Here is a 21,100-nt window from a genome sequence, read left to right as displayed (position 1 = left end):
CTATATACCGGTACATCAATTTACTTAAACAGTCCAGTGGCAAGTCTAAATCGAGTTAAGTCGGCGCAAGCTCCTACTTTTATTAACCTCACTGCAGATAAATCCTGTTCGTCCCAGGCAGCTGCGCGTTATTGAAATTCCGCTATTGAAAATTCAGGTCAGGAGACCTAAACGATATTAGAGACTACCATCACACGGGTGCCACATTAGAGGTGGAAAAGGGGGCAACACTCACCAGTAAGCGCAACATCTTATCCTCTCTGTTCCAGCCAATTATTATTGAAATATGGCCTATTGTAAAAAGACCTGTTATTTCAGGCGTACAATTTCAGATAGCGCACAATGGGGCACAAAACGACTGCTTCCTGTATTTCTGGCCGGATTGAAACTATGATTGTAATAACAGCCAAGCTACGGCCATAAATATATCAATTAACAACCATCCCCAAAACTCTCATGAAAACTCTACAAAATACAGCGGACTAATGATATATCTTAAAATACTTCAACTGTGACACGCCCATGGCAGATTTCCTTTAGAATACCCGCTGAGTATTCCTTGCACGTGCGCATTTTCCACGCCAGGCAATTGATAATGGTGCCCCGTGCAACCGTTTTTGGTTCATGGTACAGTACACAAAAAAGGGTAGCAGACCGAAGTCACGGGCTATATACAGTGCTTTATCAGGGGCTGGAAAAAATAAGCCACTTTCTATGCGCATGAAAAACATGCTTTGCCGGAATTAATCATATAAGAAGCACGGCGTATGTCTCGGTCCCCTGACAGGCGTGGGTGACAAATGTGTCCTGACCGTTAAGTTGTTCCTAAAGGTTACCCAGCTCGCCGGGAGACTGCGGGACACCAGGTGTACACTATCTCCTTCCCCGGCCCTTTCACGGACGCTTACAAACCTGCAGCCACGGTCATTTATAACCCATACAAACCTACAGCCCAGGCAACCTGGTAACTATAGGCCCATTTACTGGCAATCAGCAAATCTTAGTAAGCTGAATAAAGCCAGTTGAAGTGCAAATGTCGCAATACAGAGTGCCGCTGAACTCTTATATGTCAGCATAAAGGACACAAAGACGCTGAAATATCGTACACTTTGAATGAGACAATGTTCTTGCCATCCCAGATAGTAGTACATTTGTCAGTAAGTTGTGTTTTATAGGTACTATACTTCAAACTCCTTTATTTTCTCAAATAAATCAATGAAGTACAGTACAAGCAAATTGTCCATTGCGACCACAATACCTCAATTGATAATGGTCCATTTGCGTCAAACTTTGGGTAAATCGTATTTGTATGATAGTCCCATAGCTGCGATTTTCGCTGACACAATTTGCAGTTAACAAAAACGCATTGTACTGAGACTGACATAGGAGTTGTTGAGATATATTTCTAACAGTTCTGACCCGAGGAAAATCTCAAGAATTCTACAGCTAGTTCATAATATAACAAAGTTACTTACACTAGATCGTCCCTGATTGCAACTTAAGTTTACAATGTAATCAAAATGACAAATTTAATCTGTGTGGCTCAAACGAAATAAAGTGCTGATGTGATTTATAAAATAGATCAATGTGGGATGGATTTTCATAGTTGACACTCCCCCTTCCAATGGATTAATGGCAACAGGCGTAGGGATATATGACTTATGGTATTTTTGTCTGCCCAGCATCTGCAAGGGTCTCTTTCTGTGCAACCGATCGGCAGTATGGAACTCTTTTAGAGCTTTGAAAGTGTGTGATGCGATGCCATTGCTCATTCAAAGTCGACACATTGTTTTCATTTTGGCTGAACTAATGAGTTCCAGTCTGTTGAAACAAGATCTCATCGGCGTTTGGACTCGGTTCTTCTGGGGTCGGAAAACAATTAGTCTTCGTTGTTAAGTGTTTCTCCTCGTGCACTGAGACTGATTAATTAATCCTTTCACTCATCGGTGCCTAGCTGTTTATTCATAATGAGAGGAGAGCGAAATCCCTTAATCCCACAGCAAGCTATTGTTAATCAAACAGCAACATAAACAGGACTGGGATGTTGCCGATGATCTTGTTTTGATCTTTGCAATATTATTTCCTCGGTGGGGGCCCGGATTCAGTTTCTCAGAACAGAATTAATACACGATTCCAATAATCTTTCATATTTAAGCATTTTCTATCAAATAGGCATATCTAAATCAATGATCATCAAAGCTGTAGTTTTAGGAAGACTATGCATCACACCTGCACTTTGTTATATGACCGCCGTTTTATCTACTATTCACTGACGAAAATAACGTTAACGACATAATATCTAAATGCATTTTAAGTATTCACAGTATTCCTGCTAATTTTGACTGATGATTGCGTGGTAAATGGTTTGGGCGTGACGCACATTTGTGAAGCAAAGCTGCGTGCAAAGAGGCTCGGTAGAGTTCTCTCAAAGGACATCAAGGCAATCAAGACTTGGCAGTGAAAACAGCTGATTTACAGGCGGTATGTCCTTGTAATAAGATTGTAGCAATGGGGAAGTGCACCGGAGGCGGCAGCAATTAATTCAAAGCCTGGAGAATGAACAGGTAAAAGAAGATCTTGGCAAATAGCCATGCGAAAAACGGCTCTTCCGCTCTGGTATTGTTGTATTATCCTTAGTCTTACTCTGGCGATTGCCAACAGGTAATAACTTCGTTTTATTCGCATAAAAGGTTAAAGCGTCTTTAACAGAAAACATGTAATACAAATGCCTGTTGGTTTTCGACGAAACGTCATTCTGGTCATGATGCATATGACCAATCATCGGAAAACCCAGCACACAGGTTCGGGGAGGTGTTTAAGAGTAGGCCGCAGACTTGCCGTCGATATATCAGGATTACAACGAGATGGAGGGTGGCTCTAAAGCTTATAATCGAAGTAAATATTGACGACCCCCCCCTCCAGACTGTCTGCAGCATTGGAGAGTAAGTCATTAGTTATATATAGTGTATTGGTCAATCACTGATCAATACAAAATATTAAGTTTGAAACCCATTTTTCATAACTTTGTATAACCGAATTGTTTGCAGTAACACCTCCAGCTCTTGTTAAACATGAATTATGCGCTTTGCTATTCAAAATAGTAGGTAGTACTTTATGACTATCGACATTCCGAAGTTCCATTTTAAGAGCTTTCAGGATCAGGAATAGATGTCACTGTATTCTAACTACATGGCTATGAAAGTGGCTCACAAATTGCTATATTTAATCTACATGTATTCTAAATCCAATCGATTCAACACGCAATAGCATACTTTCTCTACGAACCTTTCGGGTTTATCGATAAACCTTCAGCGATCAGTGTGTAACGTTATCGCTGACGGCACACAAAATGGTGAATGCGTAAAAGAACGACTAACTGTCCCCAGTCTGGACTAAACGGCTCTTTGAAACAGTCATCTGTTCTCGTCACGGAGCAGAAGGGTATCAATGTCTCAGACATATCGATATTTTCACTTTTCATAGCATTCAGTTTCGACTTGCAGACTGAGTAATGTGCAAATCAGATCATCTGCTTAACGCGAGCTAATGTTAGGAGTAGTCTTCCCATGCGCAAGGCACCGGCTCCAAATCTTCTTGTCAAGATGTTGAGACGTTCTTCAAAACGAAAAAGAACCTGTTATTAAATTTCAAATTCCGGATATTAAACTTGGTACCATCCTCAGCTGGAAAACCCCCTAAATCTGCAATATGTCTCCAGAATCCAGCTGCAATCCACACTGCAGGGCGATAGTTACTGTTAATAACGTCCTCAGCTGCTGATGGTCCACGAATAGGGAAGCTCTATTGTCGTGAGGAATCTTTCACATTTTCAGATCAGGCTCCAACCAGTTGAGGGCATTCCTTCATCTGAAAATCACTATGAAAGACTCGAACGTGAGAAGGAACACATTTCCCTCAAAAAAATCAGGAGATCGAACAAATAACTCCTCTCGGGACATGCACCTGATCCTAGCAGTTCTCTAAGGTAAATAAACGGGGCCACAGCCTGGGGTGTGTGTCCACTTCACAGACACCGCCCAAAGAAACGGTAAATTAACGTTATTCCTCGATAGTGTACACTTGGAGCGTCAGAAATGTAGCCGGCTTCCTTGTGTTTTCATAAGGAACATCGGTCAGCCATGTTTGTTAAATATCTTTACTATTCATAGCCGTACTTAGTAATTTGTCTTTGTATAGTTCAACGAAACAAAAAAATATAGCTACATGGGTAAGGCAACCGCGAAAGCTGGGTTCACAGACAAGGGCATCATCATGGATAGGCATCATCATGGAAAGGCATCATCGTGGATTCAGGAAGGGTCATCACCATGGGTAGACATATGGGCGAGACCATCATTACGGATAGGCACATGGGTGAGACCATCATCAGGGATAGGCACGTGGGTGAGACCATCATCAGGGATAGGCACATGGGTGAGACCATCATCAAGGATAGACACATGGGGTAGGCTAGCATTAAGGATAGGCACATGGGTTAGGATAGCATCAAGGCCTTAAGGATAGAGACATGGGTAAGAGGAGCAACGCGGGTAGACACATGACACTTGCATGCCGCGTGTCTTGTCGGTGTTGTAGAAATGAATATAATTACACTTCAATACAACCCCTAAAGGGGCCTTTGTGAAATCTATAAACCACCACCCCCACACACACACACTCACCTGCCTTTTAGCAAGACTGTATCGAACCACTATCTTCAAACTGGAGGCAGCTGCCTTAAGATATAGGGCTAGATTGCCCCGTGCATTTAGAGCATAACATAATTACCTGTTTATCGAAAGTTGATACAAAAATATTAGTGTGCATTTGCCCCTGACCGATTCACATGCACATACGCACAGGATTTTGGGAAATTGAAAACAATGAAATCTTCTTTATCATGAACGTTATCTTTGGTCTTGTTTTAAACAGTTTGAAGAATGATCTAAAGAAACAAATCAAAATAAAACAGAGTAGAACTTAATTGAATCAAATTGAATAACTTGGTTATGAAACAGCCTTATATTGGTACCAGACAAACGGACAGATTTCGACCCGCCCCGAGAAAATCTGACTTATGTTCGCAGCTAAGTGCTTAAGAATCTACAATTTCAGCCCAGCAGGAAAAAACATCCTCTAGAAGCGTTTTATAGTCACCTCACGGTCACAGAGTCCGTATTCATATGAAAAACCAACCCTAAAATAAGCTGTTCATAAAATCTTTATTCTCTAAATTGGCCCAAATGTCCTGGCAGCGACAAGAATCCTGATGAGGCAGACAGACTGTCCGTAGTGCGAGAGGTGACTCCCGGGAGACAACACAGACCCCGGTGTGGGGATTCTCTATTGGCCCGCAACATTTTCATATCAGAATGTTGTGTGAAGGGGGATTTGCCCAGTAATATCTCCCCAGATCCCCGAATCATATCAATTGAAAGCGTTCCCACTTCATGGCCGGCCTGAGAAGTGAATTACTGGCGCAGGAATGAGGTGTGTAAGAGCAATGGCGCCTGCGCGTCCGCACAAAATTGCTCTATGTGTTAGAGCCAGGTCCCCGTGTAGAAATAAATTCTGTAGGAAACAGCGTACATGGTGGGAAATTTATCTCACTCCTCCTACAAGAGCAGGATTAGAGCGTTACATTATATACCGTCGGCCGACCTTCCGCCATGTTGGCAAAGATATATGTGCAGAAATGCCAGATCCTAAAACAATTTTCCCCTCTACTCATGCGAGATGGACTTGCCAACAGCCATAATGAGTCTTTTCAAAGGCGAACAAAATCCGCAAATAGGATTATCGACCTTTACTCCAATCGGTGGGTCTGACGCACTCATGCCTCCACAGGAATAATACATAACCAGGAAACGCCCACCCGCAACGCCATATATCGTATGATAGATGAGACGCCACTTACATCAGATTAAGTTTTAACTAGATATAGATCTTTATGCTGGATTAGATATAAATGAAAAGTCGCGATAATCTTAATCCTACGGTGCCCACTATCCGCCCAGTGCCCGCAGCACCGCCTTGCCCATGCCTAACACTTTAAACACCCTTCCTTACCGGAGGTCATAACGCCATCGAAATCAATACAGAAGCGTACCCGGCTCAGTTTTATATTAAATTACACCTTCATGATCAATATCACATGTAGTTTAGAAGCATCTTCGGACACCACTAGCACCCGTGTGTCTAGAGGCAAAGCGTCTGAGAAATCACATATGCATTACCAAGGTGTTCATCAGCTCAGGCAATTGTGGAGTGGGACTTGGCTGATAAGAACTGCGGTAATAACTCATGAGTAACTTCTAAACCTTTCAACAAAGAAAGCATACCTCACTTTACATTTTGATCAGCTTTCAGAGAATATTAAAATCTAAGCTTCGTGAAAATACACGAAGAACGGAACAGATTTTGCGGAACCACTTTACTGCTCTATCAAGTTCTCTTTATCAAATTGGAGTTTTAACTTGTTTGTACGATAGATGGTCTATCTGAATTATCACAACTGTCTTGCTTGCTTGCTTCTTTATTGCTATCAGTCACAGCATTAAACTCTGGTCAGCAGCATGGAAAATAAGATATATGCACCGCAGTCCTTCTAATCTGCCTACAAAGCAGCAACGCTGTCATTTCATGAAGAATAAGTTGGCATTGACGGATTAGACAGTTTCCTTCCAGCAGGTTAAGTCTCTTAAGACCATCATTCAGCGGGGCAATTACAGTTTGGGAGTTGATAATGACGGTGGTGCTGGGGTCAAGTAACAAAGAATTTGATGCACTCCTCTGGAAACGATTTGCAACCTGAGAAACTCCAGGATTGATTGACGGAGCTGGGTAACTGTGTTGAAGGTGATAGATACTGTGTTGCCCCAAAATTGTATCGCAGCATTTTCCCCTTTCCCTCGAGAACCTAACCGTTCCATACGTCTCTATAATGGACCCTGTGTCCGTGATGGAGTGACATCTGACTGAGGTCACTTCTATCCTACAGATGAAAAGGTTTACCCAAAGCACACGGTATATCGTCGTGGGGGACCCGGAAGCGTGACGTCTGCATTGTGTATCACGTAAGTTCTGACAAAATCGATGGGAATGTCCTTGGCGTGAACACGAGCACAGCGGGAACTTTATGGACTGGAGAATTGTGGGGCTTACATTGCGTGTCGTTAATCAGCATGCAGACTACAGACGCCTTCTGAAAATAAAAGACGCGGAGGGATTTTCCGCAGTCATAGTCGATTGCTTCTGGCAATATTGTTCAGAACGTCATGTTGGGCCACGGAAGAAGATGATCTCGTAGTATTTACCCATTTTTAGGGACTTCTTTTCATGGCGAGAAATTCAAGGACAAGTACACAGTGTCATTTGTTTATTTTGTGTCATTTGTGGGAATGGTATCGATGTCCTCATTAGTGTAGGATGGACAGCGTCTTTCCTTCTTGTCACGGTCAAACCTATTGTGAGAAAAATGGATCGAGAAAAATGGATCGAGATCTGTCTCTTCCGGAAATGGAAAGATTGTACCAAACTGACTATTCAAAACCAACTTTTATTAAACTAATAGAATGTAAACTGAGCTATTGTTTCTGCTCTATGTGTCGTGGTGGCTTATTATAAGCCATGTCCCCTGAGGGCGTCAGAGCGCAGTTACGGCGTGCTGCGTGACACGCCTTCAGAACTCCTGGTTACAAACAAAGTCAAACTTTCCCCAGAGCAGACTTCAGACAGATGACCTCCCTGATGGTCCAAACCCCTTCAGATCGCTATTAGGTGACCACACATGCAATCATCGCCACGGCCAATTACTTAAGAACAAGATACAGCCAACCGAGCCGTATGACAATAAATTGTCTAGACAAAGTTAACTGCTATCAACTAAAAACTGCTTGAGATAATTGAGTGTATGAGAAGTGCCGCTGATGCAGCAGAAAGCCCCAATCATCCGGAATGTTCAGGAATAAAACGGACCATAAAACCTCGGGGGCCATTATACCCTAAATAATTCACGTGGAGTAGGTACCCTTGAGAAGGACGTGGCCAATGAAAAGGATATATTTCCCTGCAGGATTTAAAGATTTACGCGCTAAACGACACCAGCTGTCTTTAATTGGTCAACGTAAAATCGCAGTATAGATTGTGCACATAAACCAGCGCCGTTTGCGCCAAATCTGGTACGGACGAGTGTTGTTTAACAAGCAATCATCATCATCTCAACTTTATTTCTGGCTCATTAGACCCATAAAAGGACGGAGACATGTGCACAAGAAACTTGGCATGTGTGCGTACCAGATGATTGGGGTCAACTGCTGCATCAGGTGCTATTCTCGGAAACTAAACTTATCAGTATAAATCGTTGTTAATAGTAGCATAACCATATGTCTTATACGATTTATCCCCTACTGTCTACAGGTCCGCTTCAATGTTTCACAATGGTGCTTTATAATGCATATTCCTAAGAACTTTGCAGCTGTTTCAGAGTCAGAGGTTTTGGCCACCAAAACTTCACTTGTCGACCTCACCTCGTCCGACGTTTTCCCACCGCTCACAGAGTTGAGTAAAAACTATTACACAAATTTAAGCCACCTCAGTTGATCTGAAGTGATAATTCATTACTGTTCACACTGATTACACTATACGAGATATGTTTTATTATCTAGAACTGTTGGGCTGAGATACTGACGTAAGCAGTGAGTGAATAAGCACCCAATGAGATATGTCTTTTCTGTATCCTTCACATCTCATTAGACAGGATACATTGTGCTTCCACTAACTCAATATGAAAGTGGACAGGGTTTTCTATGGTGTAATTTCTAGCAAACGATGCATTAATGCAGCAGCACTTTTTCATTTTTCAATCTTGTATGGAAATGTCCTCTGAAATGCCGGTGGATTTTGTACCATTTTCTAATAATCTCATCAAATAATTTTCACATCAATGAATACCTTAGCAGTTACTTGGGTAATGGATTGACTTTGAGGAAGATAAATCATGAAGTCGATGCGAAAAATTCACAAAGCAATAACAAACCGCAAATGTTCACTTTCTGCTTGATCAAAACTGATGTATTACCACCTGGCCAGCTGACATATGGTTTCCATAGTATAATCGCCCCGGGGGACGATTTCCGGACATATAAATTGACTTCGGCGCCATAAGAAAAGAATTGTTATTGAGATTTGATGCCCAGGGTATTACAACTTTATTTGTATTCCATCATATCCATTCGCAAAGAAACAAAGGCTGATGCCTTATTTGACATTTCAGTCGTTAAAAACGTTTATCAGAACAGAGTTGATTTGCATATCATGTGAACGTATCCAATAGTTGCGTTATAAGCAGAATTATGTTTACTAATTTTGTTACGCTTTCATGGAGATTGATGCTGTGTCGCTAGTCAAATTCACTCAAACTTTAACAACAATGTCTTTAAGTTTCATGTTTTACAACTACTTTTTCATGTAACGACATAAGTAAAGAAAATCAATGCAAAAAGAACGGAAAACCACAAAGAAGAGTTTTTATAACTACAGCAAACTTTTTCTTTGACTTTTCGGGTGGCTTAATAGGTACTAAACTTGACCCTGTTTTCTATTACACAATGTCGGCAGATCTTGCGTTGCATTTAATATCGTAAACTTGCCAACGGTTTTACAACTTTCCATGTTCAATTATGTATCAACAGATCTGATGAAGTTACAAGGTGTCTGCATAACCTCAGCACATAAAGCACGCGAAGTTCAGACATTGAATGTCTTATCGATTATCGAATCGACCTAAAGCAAGGTGCTGTATCCACTTTGAACTTCATAAACCCTCAAAATAACTCAGATCGTTCTTCAAGGGGTGTGAGACTAAACAATGACTGCACGAGAACATGAAATCAATAGAACTTAAAACGGGTCCAATAGTCGCATAAAGGCAGTCTGTTAAAGGGTCATAACTTTCCAAACCTTAACATGTCTTTCGAAAATCATTTCAAAGCAACTTGACAGAACAGAATGGAGTTTAACAAAGTTGTGAATGAAGTACGAGGAAAAACGAGGAGCGGTTCTCCACGCGCAGCGGGACACTGACTGATCTGTCGTCCTTCAGGGGGCGTACATTACAAACCCTCCATAAATCCTTCAGCATCGGCATCTGATATCCCCATCCTTCAAATAAGAGCTGATCCAATCTCCCTGCCTCAGCGACATCTACCAGACACAGTCGCTTCAAAACACACAGACGATGATAAATATCTTTACATTCAGCGTGCGGCTTGGTTAGCGACCTGAATACAGAGTGGCCAATCTTGTGCCTAACGAAAATGCATATGCATCATGAAGTCCAGTGAGTGCCGAAGAACAAGGGGACAAAACAGGGTCAGGAGTTTGATCCGGTAATCCCTGCAGTGCCACATCGATGGAGAAACAACTACCGGGATTTAAAATGGAAATGAGTACAAGTCAGAATACATTCCGCACCTCTCACAATGCATCTAAAGTTGGCTATGGCAGCATCATGTTGTTTACATGTGAAATATTCTACTGCCTACAAGGCTCAAAGAGACGATATTCAGCAGGTATCTTGTTTTTTGAGGTTACTAACCCATTAACAGTCTGCCTACAGCTAATGTCAGGCACGTCCCAAGAAAGGAATTCCACACTCAGTATATTCTAACATGATGACAGCAGGAATGTAACCATAATGCCCTATGTAAAGGGCAAACCGTGATATTAGTTATTCTAATGAATGGCCCTAAGTATTTTTATGTGTGCTGCAATAAACAAATCAACGTCGAGTCGTTTGTTTCTGATGAAAGGTTGCCAGAGGGCGGGTGTTGGCTGGAAGCTTGATAAACATAGTTTTAACGACAAACCTGAAAGAAAATATGTATGTAGAAGAATATCGGCATCTGCACGCGGCAGAGCACAGTCCTTCCGCACTGTCCCTTAAACGTTTCAATAACGGTATATCACCGAATTTACTGCAAATGATGCCGCCGTAAAAAGAAAGTACGTCATTACAGTCTGTTGGAATCCGCTTGCAAGATTAGTGTGGCTGAGATTGTTTGAATAGCCTTACACTGTGGTCATATATCACCTCGCACTTCTGCGGTATAAAGTGCCCCATCCGATCCTTTCCAAGACATTTTATGATTCTTCCAATTACAATCTCGAATTGACTTGATGCAGACGTTATACCATTTAGTAGTGTGAATGGCACAGCTGCCTTGGTGATTCCATCTGTACGCTCTGTTAATTGTTGCGGTGCATTCTTCCTATTCAATTTCATACAAATTGAGTGATCCAACAATCCGTAACTTTGTGACATTCACTGCAGAATCAAGGAGACGACTGAAATAAAACATTTTCCTGTACTTTTGGTGGTGTTTAACATATATCCACGCCACTTCATGTTGCCAATGTATGAAAAGAGAAATGATGAAAATCTAAGAAAACAAATGTGTGGAAACACGTCTTACAAAGCATTACAACAAGGAAACAGACTGCGTGCATGGGGATGTGTGGCGCTGAATTATTTCTATCATGAATTATGGCATGAATTATTTCTATCAGCGTTTATAAGAAACTGTAACTTAACCATTTTAAGACACCCAATGATCGTGCATTGGTGCCACATTTTATGTGTCCAGTCACTGTCCACGTCTTTCCTACTTTCTGTTCTTCAACATTGTGTATTATTCAAAAGAAACATCACTTTCTGCCTTGTCTACATTTTGCACATCCAAGAAAAAACATTTCTTGGTATTTCTAAGAAATAAATATCTTTGAAGTCTTTTATGTCACCGTATTTACATGTATGTCTGTCAGAATCTAAGGTAAAGTCAAAGAAACCTAACCGTCATAGACGTTGACATGTCATTGTGTGTAGTTGGATGCAAACGATCTAAACTTTACATTAGACTTGAGAAACTCACATATATATTTAGTACAAAATTCGATAATTGATATAGCTCACATAGGTTCTGGTAGTAGGATGACAGAATCCAAATCGACTACACCGCCACAGCGTATCAGTTGTCTAACTCCTTTACGGGATATCAATTGTGGTTAGGGTAGTTTTAGCCGGTTACGGTTGAATGGTATACTTAAAGTGTTTGCAATTCTATCGATTGAAGCAGTGTTCTTAAAAGCTTATCCTGTGATGCTGACAAAGCACACCTTAGATGACCTGAGACTATGCCCTTCCCGTGGATGTGGTGCACGTTTCCTATCGAACTACAGCACCGTGACCGCTAGCAAGGTTACCATTAGCTGACGGGGAAGCTCAGTCCCTGAGAGGGCTCTCGTTGGTGCGCTGTACGTGCACAGCTAGACAGCCTGACGCTAATGTATTGTAAAGGATGTATTTTGATAACGCGTTTTTGACACATTGTCAGCAGCCAGAGGAACCCTATACTACTCTGTGTATTTTCTTGGCTGTTATGAGCGATGCTTTCAATAGGATTACTATCATGTGCTGCAAACTAATGCATCTAACGTTACAAGTGTCTGTCGACTACGTGTCAATCACCACCGTACTCTTGCCAGTAGTATCCACAAAGCTAAAATCTTGTTGCATCCATCAGAATCCAGAGATATCCTGTTAGCAGTTTGGAGATGGCGGAAACAAATAATTTGTCTTGTAACAGTAGCAGATGTGTTAATGCATTAATTTTCTATATGATCATTTAAGGCAACCAGGGAATATTACTGATGAAGGTAAGTGTAACTGAGTTCAATCGGGAAAACTAGCATTGTTCCGTAACATTTGATAACAGTAGAAGTTGAAGTTAATATTTAAAGTGTATAGAGTTTTGTCTTTCAAACTGCCTGCGGTAATCCCTAGGCACATCACTGCGTTTTGAATCTGATTTGATCGTTTTGCTGAGCTCTTTATCTTTGAGCACTCTGTCTGCGCAACAACAATTGGCGGAAAGTAGCGTTTTGCCTGGAAGAAAAATCGATCCACTGAGGAATTCCATCCAGATGCTTGCGAACGATGCCTTTATCACCTTTAGGGATTATAGAAATTACGGTGAAAATAGACATATTTAATGACGCCTATCTCCTCGGGTAATCCCGTTTAGATTTCCTTAATGGGGAGATAACGCCAAATTTAGCTGGAGGTTTCCTTCTCTTTACATAACAGTCCTATGCATGCCTGAAGCTCTTCATATTACGGCAGCCGCGCTCTAGTGCGGCGGATATCGCGCGCGCGCGCTGCATGTATGATCACCAGAGCTCGAGTACTTTGGTCGGCCGCTGTTCGTGTCTGACGCGACTGTGCCGGTACTTGCCAACACGAGAGGTTTGATGGCGCAGGCAACCTTATCAGGTCCTAACACTGATTAGTCTCGTCCAGGTCTTGTCCCAGTAATTGAAGTAAAAATAAGGCAGCATGCCTTCCCTCTCACCGACATGCTGCAACTTGGATGAAACTAATTTATTTTCAGCTCGGCTTCTGGTTCTATTAGACCTGGTTCCCGATCAATGTCAAATGACCTAGTTTCAACCATCCCGACTGACGTCCGGCATCTTAAGTTTGATCAGCTTGACTTGTTAGTAATTCATGACTGGATTAGTGATAGTATAATGTATTTTCAAGGCGATTTGTGGATTGGAAGTAGGAAGGTACAGCTCACACGCATGTGTAGGTTCAATGTACCTGAGAAAAGTCCCCAATTCTTTTCAACTAGTACAATGAATGTTTAATCAAAACTTTAATATTGACTAAATGAATATTTAATCAACCCATTCCAGTGGTATGTAAGTTGTGATTCAAGTTCTGGACATGGTCCAAAAACCTGGTCGCCCATCACTTAATATCGCCACAGGACTTGAGTATCGGTACCCGTAACATCAGCGAATGTTCCGCGATATTCAAACATCATAGCTTCCCTCGGGCTGGTAAATGTCAAATCCCTGGGTCCTTCTAGTACATTTTGTGGCGTCGAAGACGTATATACACATTTTCTTTTATCACACATTAAAGAATTTATTGTTTTCCTTGTTGCCATGCCTCATTTCACCAGGTTCTGTTGCAGTAAACGGGTTGAGCGATGAAATATCCCGAAGCATCACTGAGGCGTATGTGGGTCTCTTGTGTATCCTGTCATCCCTGGCCATCTCATAAGTACAGGATTGCCGAGGTGCAGTGCAATATTAAGAAAATTCACTTCGTTTCATTTTCTATTCATAGATCAATGGTCGTAGATTTCATAATACTGTTAGCAGTCGACAAATGGCAGTATCGACGTCTTGTGATTTTCAGTAGCCATCGAACATGGATCTTACCGAATAGCATAGTCATGATTTATCATTGAAATGCATGTAGTAGTGTTGGCTATTATCGGAGTTCAATAAAACCGCTGTGGTAAATGTAATTTCGTATGGCATGTAATGCCATCAACTTCATTCTAGTTGCTGGGGCAAATAGAGATCTGAGTTGGTTCGAGCAAATTGTCAAGTTATCATCGTGGTTTCTGGATTATATCTAGATTACGTACAAGATTTGTAACCTCTGAAAAAGGCCGGGATAATTTGAAAAATATTGGTTTACGAAATGAAGTCGTTTGGAAGAAATGTCAATCTTACGAATGTAGTGATCTCGCTGTGACGACTCCTGAACACTGTTCTTTTATGGTTGCTCCGAGATGATACGATATAAATCCTTGCTACTGCTGCCGTGGGTAGCCAGGGATATGACTGGTGTAAACGGACTCCTGAAAGTGAACAGTGAAGTTTACGATATAGGAGTGACGAATTCTGAAATCTGATATCTCAAGGTGGGTGTATTAAAGGTAGCGGTAAATCAGTAGAACGCCAACCAGCGTAGTAAATAAACATCGAGGAATTGCTGCAATTACAGCCCATTGCCGCGCTATGCTATGCTATATGCCTATTTCATGGGAATGGTTCAGTAAGTTCTAATTAGAAACAGAGGAAACGCACATTTACCTGTCATAAGGGCTGTATGTCATCAGGTGTTGTGATCATCTGTAACACTAAAGACCGGAAAATGTATGTGCAATTACGTCTCACGACTGCGGAAAAGTCATAAAACTAATGGATTGCTCTTGAAAAATATTAGAAATTATTGCATATTCTCTTATCGTGAAATGTAAGCAATGAATTCTTGTGTGTTTAGTAGCTGAACACGATTATGTGGCAAACTGCCGCCTTGTGTGTATCATGAGGTGGATACATTGTCTAAATGGCACCACTGGTGTAACGGAACCTACTTATGTTGTGCAGGGGACGGGGTAAAATTTATTGAAATCTACCTGTATGTCTAATAGATGGAAATATACATGTATAATATTTATCTAATATGATAGCTAATTGCAAATGAAGAAATATTTCTAACTTTCTAAATCCCTTCAGTATATACCAACAACCGAAGAAATACTATTTCATATTCACCCTTTCCCTGTAACAATAGTATGACCATACAATTTTGTCATACAACTCATTGATTTCATGCCCTTGCCCTATCCCATGACCTTGCTATATCTAATGTATACGCCACTCATAACCTGTTATGTTTTGCATACTCCATGCGTATAACGAACGACCCATTTCAACTGTAGATTGCGGCTCCTACACTTAATGGGTTACTATAGGTCACAGAAACTACCACAACATGAATATTGTCACATATCATTTAACTCCGTGAATGACCGTGGCCACATAGAGACAGGGTTTTGTTTCAGACTCATTCAGCTTGGGTCAGTTAGCTCCATCACGATAACATTATCTCCCGACCATTGGATGACGTAGTCAGGTATCTAACATCGGCCTGCAGCAAAAGACTCAACATCATTAAAACCAGCTTAGTGTAATAAATCACTTTGTCTGACAAACATTCCATTAATACATAAATCGTTATATGCCCGGCATTCTTTTCTACAAAACGAATTACGTTATGCCATTCGATTCCTTTTTTTCAATATCGCATGTATTGAGTGGAGCTAATGAGTCGTATTGATGTCTTAAATGTCAGACGGAGCTCGTTTTAGTTTGAAATCTATTACGTCATGCATCGTAACGTGTGCACAATGACGCGGCACAAACACGGCTGTCGTCCCGATATCACAGCCCTCTGTTCCGGCCACTGTCTCTGAACCGGTCGAGCAGATCTTCAACCTGCTGGCCGTGGGTATGGTAATATTCTACTTTGATATGGAAAACGACGTCGACTATAGCCAAGATCTTTTTGTTTAGCTAGTTGATGTGCTCAGCAGCCTTTATGTATTGCTTATGCTGTATGGCCTTTATGGTACCGGGAGTACGTTTTGCCATAAGATCATGAGTCCATAAGAAATCTATGACATTACAATTATCAATTTCTGAGAATAACCTCCCTTTATACACTTTGTTTTAGTAATAGGAGCAACTGTAAAGAAGGAAAAGAAACGCCTACTCCTAGTTTGGTTTGGTGGAAGAAGATTGATGAGACTCTGTACTTGTGGCTGAACCTGTGGACGAGCGGCCGGCGGAGCTGTGTGAGTTTTGATAACGGGTTATCAGGGGCTCGATCTCCCAGTAGGATACAGGCCGCGGAAGTGTAGATTTCCGAGTCCGTCGAGGCCAAGTAAATATCGTTCTCATAAAAACACCTACTGCTTTTCCCTCCCGGAGACACCGGAGACCGTAAAAGTCAAGTCCTACCGGGTGCTGATCGATCATGCAGGCGGTATCCTAGATGAGGCTGGGATAGGGGCACTGGTTATCTGGTACCCGAACACCAATCCCGCCCACATGTACCTCCAGCATGTGATTTGTGCTTTGATTAACAATAGCGTAGATGGTAGGTAGGCGAATTGCTGATCTAAACTCAACAAATGCAAACAGATAATATAAGAGGACAGGCTCTATCTGCGTTTCACGTTTTTCCGTGAACGTATTAAAACTGCAGGTAAATACAGACTGTTGGCCACATGTAAAGAGAGTCACAAGAGAACATGACGTGCCCCTAATTTGCCCGATACTAGACCACCACCATCTTGCCCACTCCTTATCACACTCCATGAAATGGTGTGTCTTGTTGCTGATAGATAACGTTACGGACTGAATCCTGGCGGCCAACATGGTTCTCCTGATCCCATGCCTGAGGTGGGGGACAATGTAGTTCCGTTATATGAAGTCATATTTCAGAAATAATTTTCTTGTAAGCACCATGCCCACCGCCACCTGGACCTACCTCCTGGTCATATAGAACCATTGGTATGTGTATTCAATGAACCATTTGCTGTTGCCTGGATTGATTCACCGGACGAACGCACCCTTATGCAACTGAAGGTTATTTGAAAATGGTCTCAATACAAACGCGCAGCGCAGCTGGTAAACGTTGTGGCTTTCCCTGTCTGCCGATCTGGTCTGGGTGACTTAAACAACAATCTGTTATGAGGGAAGCTGGTAACCTGTGCAACATCGTTAAGTACTCATACTCTCTTTGTCATTTTACCGTTTCAACCCATACAACATTGAAGTGTAAAGTGTTTTAAAAACTTACATTTTTTAGGTACACGACTCAACGAGGACCTCTTAAGTAAGTCAGGCTAATGGATAACTTGTACTGCTACAACTATCGCTTCGTGCATGTTTGGCATTCCCCAGGGAGGAATTTATGTTTTGACGAATAACTGTTACAGAGTGGTGCCGTGACATGACCCCAGAGGTCATAGCGCTCGTCTTATATCTACGTCAATCCTCGACCATCTCAACTCAGGTGCTGCAGCACTAAAGCCGCAATATCGATTTCAATGAACTCTCTTACGTGGACGTATGACTTGAAAATCTTCGAAAGCTCGCTAGCATGAACATTACCGTATTGTGTGGATCAAGGGCAGAGTCTTGCTGTGTGCGCCACAGACGGAGAGTCTACAGGAGTGATTACGGTAAATCAGAAAGTGCTTAAAGGTGCCGCGTCTGGTACTGAAGGACCTTGTGAACACTCACTGGAAGGACATCAGGAAAATCATAAGTAGAATTCTAAATGACAGGCCCATGTCCAAGTGTTTCTGTTCAGCCATTGCCTTCCCGTAGAAGCACCGTGTATCCAATCCGCCTTTGGCATTATCATTTCTTACGCCACGAGTATACTACAGATCTGTTCACCATATGGCATTAGTTAAACGTTACATTGAGATACATTTCCTGATATACAAACTATACTACTGTTATATGTTCCCCAAGTGTAATATAAAACAAAACATGTATGATGGCTCTCAATCACTCCGTGTCCTACAAAATGCAACATACTCAAATAAAATGTGTTTAAGGCCAGTAAGGGGATGCCAGGTTGCATTGGTATACTTTACCAAGTTTACTAACGTTTATATGAGTACGAAAAGCTATAATGCAAGCAAAGTTAAGAATGTGGGTATCACTCGGCTAGTCCAGTTCTGCTTCAATCTCCATCAATGAATCCAAAATAAATCTTTAAGAAAATTAGAACAATCCTAAAGTGCTCAATCACAATTTGGCGTCTTGTGAATTGATTGATGTTACAACTACGTAGGAGTAAGGTTAATGCGAAAGATGATGAAATAGGGTAAAAACCTCAAGGCGCTCATTTCCCAGCAAATGAAGGCTGCTCTTCTGTCACCCCATCTGTTCAGAACGTGTTGCCCTAAATACATCAGCGTGAAGAAATTAGGAAAAATAGTTTCAACATGCCGATTTCACCAGTGATGCGGAGCACGGCTCACACCTTAGATGCCCTCCTGTAATGCTGTACTACTTCTCGTAAACTCAGGGTGCAGAGTTTGTATCACATTCCTAAACTCGGTCTGCGAGCACCCAAGTGGCCTGGAGTGCAATAGATTTATTAACCTGGTTGCCTCCCTATACAATCCTTTTACATAAGCCTCAGGCTATTAATTAATCCATCCACCCATCATATGCACACACATTATGGTGCTATTTTTTTGTTTGCTAAGTAAAATAAGATCAAAGGCGTGCATTTACAACTTTTTCTCCTCCATAGGGAGGGGAACATATCAATATGTTCTCCACATTGTGTATGGACGCAATAATTAGTCTCGGTGGCCAGGGGTCGAAGATGTTGGGAAGCGTGCCTAACACGTGCATAATTAGTTCGGTGGGCGACGACAGAGGACTTTCAGCTAATGACAGATTCTAATGATCCGTCTCATCGGACAGTCTGTGGCTTGAATACATTATCATCTGGGGGAGATGGAAATCCAATGATAGGTCATCTGCATTAAAGACTGCGCATATACAGGCTACAGCTTCAGGAGGAGCGATGTGTGGCTGTTATCGCTAGGAGACCAGGCTGGTTTATTGACGCGTTGACGCCATACAAGACTTTCATGGGCACGCAGTTGATTACAATTAACGCATACACGAATATAAGCATATATCCTTGTCAGTTAAATATTGACGTCTTTAATCTTATGGAGCTCTCGCTTGTATGATACGCGCGTGCACGTACAAGTGTACTGCTCCTACACTCACTAAGACTTGGTAGATACCTGACAGATGCATTTGTGACGCGGTACCTGGAGGTTGGTGTATGGTGTTGTTGGCTCCTGGGAAGGCAGCCCGGTCAGTCCGGCCCCTGATCTTCCCCATCAGGCCCTCTGCCCGATCCCCAGCCGTCTTCTGCCTCGTGTGACTCACGTTTCCGAAGACGGGTGGTAGATCTACACCTGCACGGGGAGCAGGGAACATCATTAGTCAAGAGAGGATTTGTTAAAAAGATCAAATCTGTATCATTGCACACAAATCTAAACATTGATTGGGGGCAAGATAAATCTGCTGCTTAATAGTGAGGTATTTCTAAGCTACTATGCCTTACAGGCTGATTATGCACCAAGGTATGAAATCATTTTTCTTCCACGCCACCCCGTCTGCACCCGTGCTAACAATGTCGGCAGAAGCATAATCGTTTTATTATTGCTTTAAAATGATCCCATATAGATGCTTCGATAGAAAATGACGACTCGCGTGCCCCGATTTGAAAAGTCATCGAAGCTTGAAATTGGTTAAGACATGTGTCTTGATAAGATCAACATATGGAAGATTGGTAAGATAAGCTGATTCAGCAGCCAAAGTAATGCGAAGAATACTGATGTACAGTCGACAAGAAAACAGCATGAGGTCATTTCTCCATACAAATATGAATCATTCATGCAGCAGTCCATCTCAAACTACCCAGCTATGGACACGAGCCTAGCCCAAAGGCAACCAGAACACCAAAGTGTCATCTTGACACAAGCCCGTTCTCAAGGCTGTCAGACCATAGCATTGTCCTGTCCACAAAGCCTCTCCTCTGGGTTCTCCTCTCCAATCCAAGGTTACCCCCCCCCCCAACGAAGCACCAGCTCGTCTTATCTACTGAGGCCCTTTTGTGAGTTTGAAAGAACACTTGGTTTTCGTCTACTGTTTGGCAGAACACCATATCTGACCATTGAGATATAGTCTTAGTATACTAAAATATCAAACCGTCCTCTTCGTCAAGGCCCAGTCCCCAGGCTAACAAAGCAGAGCTTCTCTCCAGACAGGTCAGGCAGCAGGTTAATAAAACGCCAGCCCCCCTCTCCAGGCAGACTAAGCCCAAGTCCCCAGGCCCATCAACATCAGACCAAGGCCCATAGAACTTCAGGTCGCCAGAGCAACAGGAGATGCTGAGGATAAGTACGGTTTTCCATCACCGGAGTACCAAAAGCAGACTCCATTGACACTGCCAGGAATGTCAACAGTGACAATTTGTCAGACGAACTACTTACATACTGCCAAAAGTGGTGATGTAGAATCTTAACCCGAATTCTTCCCACGTACAGCCATGGTGACAAACTTTAACAATTGGTGACAGGAAGGTATGCAGACTGATCACAAATGGATGAGTGCGAACCTACTCTCTGGCAATGCCGCAACTCAAGCCGCCTCAGCCAGTTACACTCGCAAGAATGACTTCAACTTGTGATGCATGTTGTGAATGTAAAAACTGTATCACGTACGTATTGGTGTAAAAAATAGTCTGCATACTCTGTCTACAACACTTTTTACGGCAACCAGTTACACGAGCTAGATCTACATGATTGCCTTGAGGTTTTAAGGAACCACTGTTCTCGGACCA

At 42.1% G+C, this 21,100-nt stretch overlaps 1 protein-coding gene across 3 annotated transcripts in view; it reads right to left on the bottom strand.

The window, feature by feature from the left end:
- LOC109469685 (glutamate receptor ionotropic, delta-1-like) overlaps positions 1–21,100 on the bottom strand; it is a 63,523-nt gene that overhangs the window by 34,010 nt on the left and 8,413 nt on the right. For all 3 annotated transcript variants that reach the window (XM_019768242.1, XM_019768243.1, XM_019768244.1), the window contains exon 2: positions 19,521–19,670. In XM_019768242.1, the coding sequence (XP_019623801.1) occupies positions 19,521–19,670 (150 nt within the window). The remainder of the gene's footprint in view (positions 1–19,520; positions 19,671–21,100) is intronic.

This window comes from Branchiostoma belcheri, unplaced genomic scaffold, assembly GCF_001625305.1.
Source record: "Branchiostoma belcheri isolate BF01 breed outbred unplaced genomic scaffold, Haploidv18h27 scaffold21, whole genome shotgun sequence".
In the NCBI taxonomy this organism is placed as follows: domain Eukaryota; kingdom Metazoa; phylum Chordata; class Leptocardii; order Amphioxiformes; family Branchiostomatidae; genus Branchiostoma; species Branchiostoma belcheri.
This window is presented reverse-complemented; position numbering and strand designations above follow the sequence as displayed.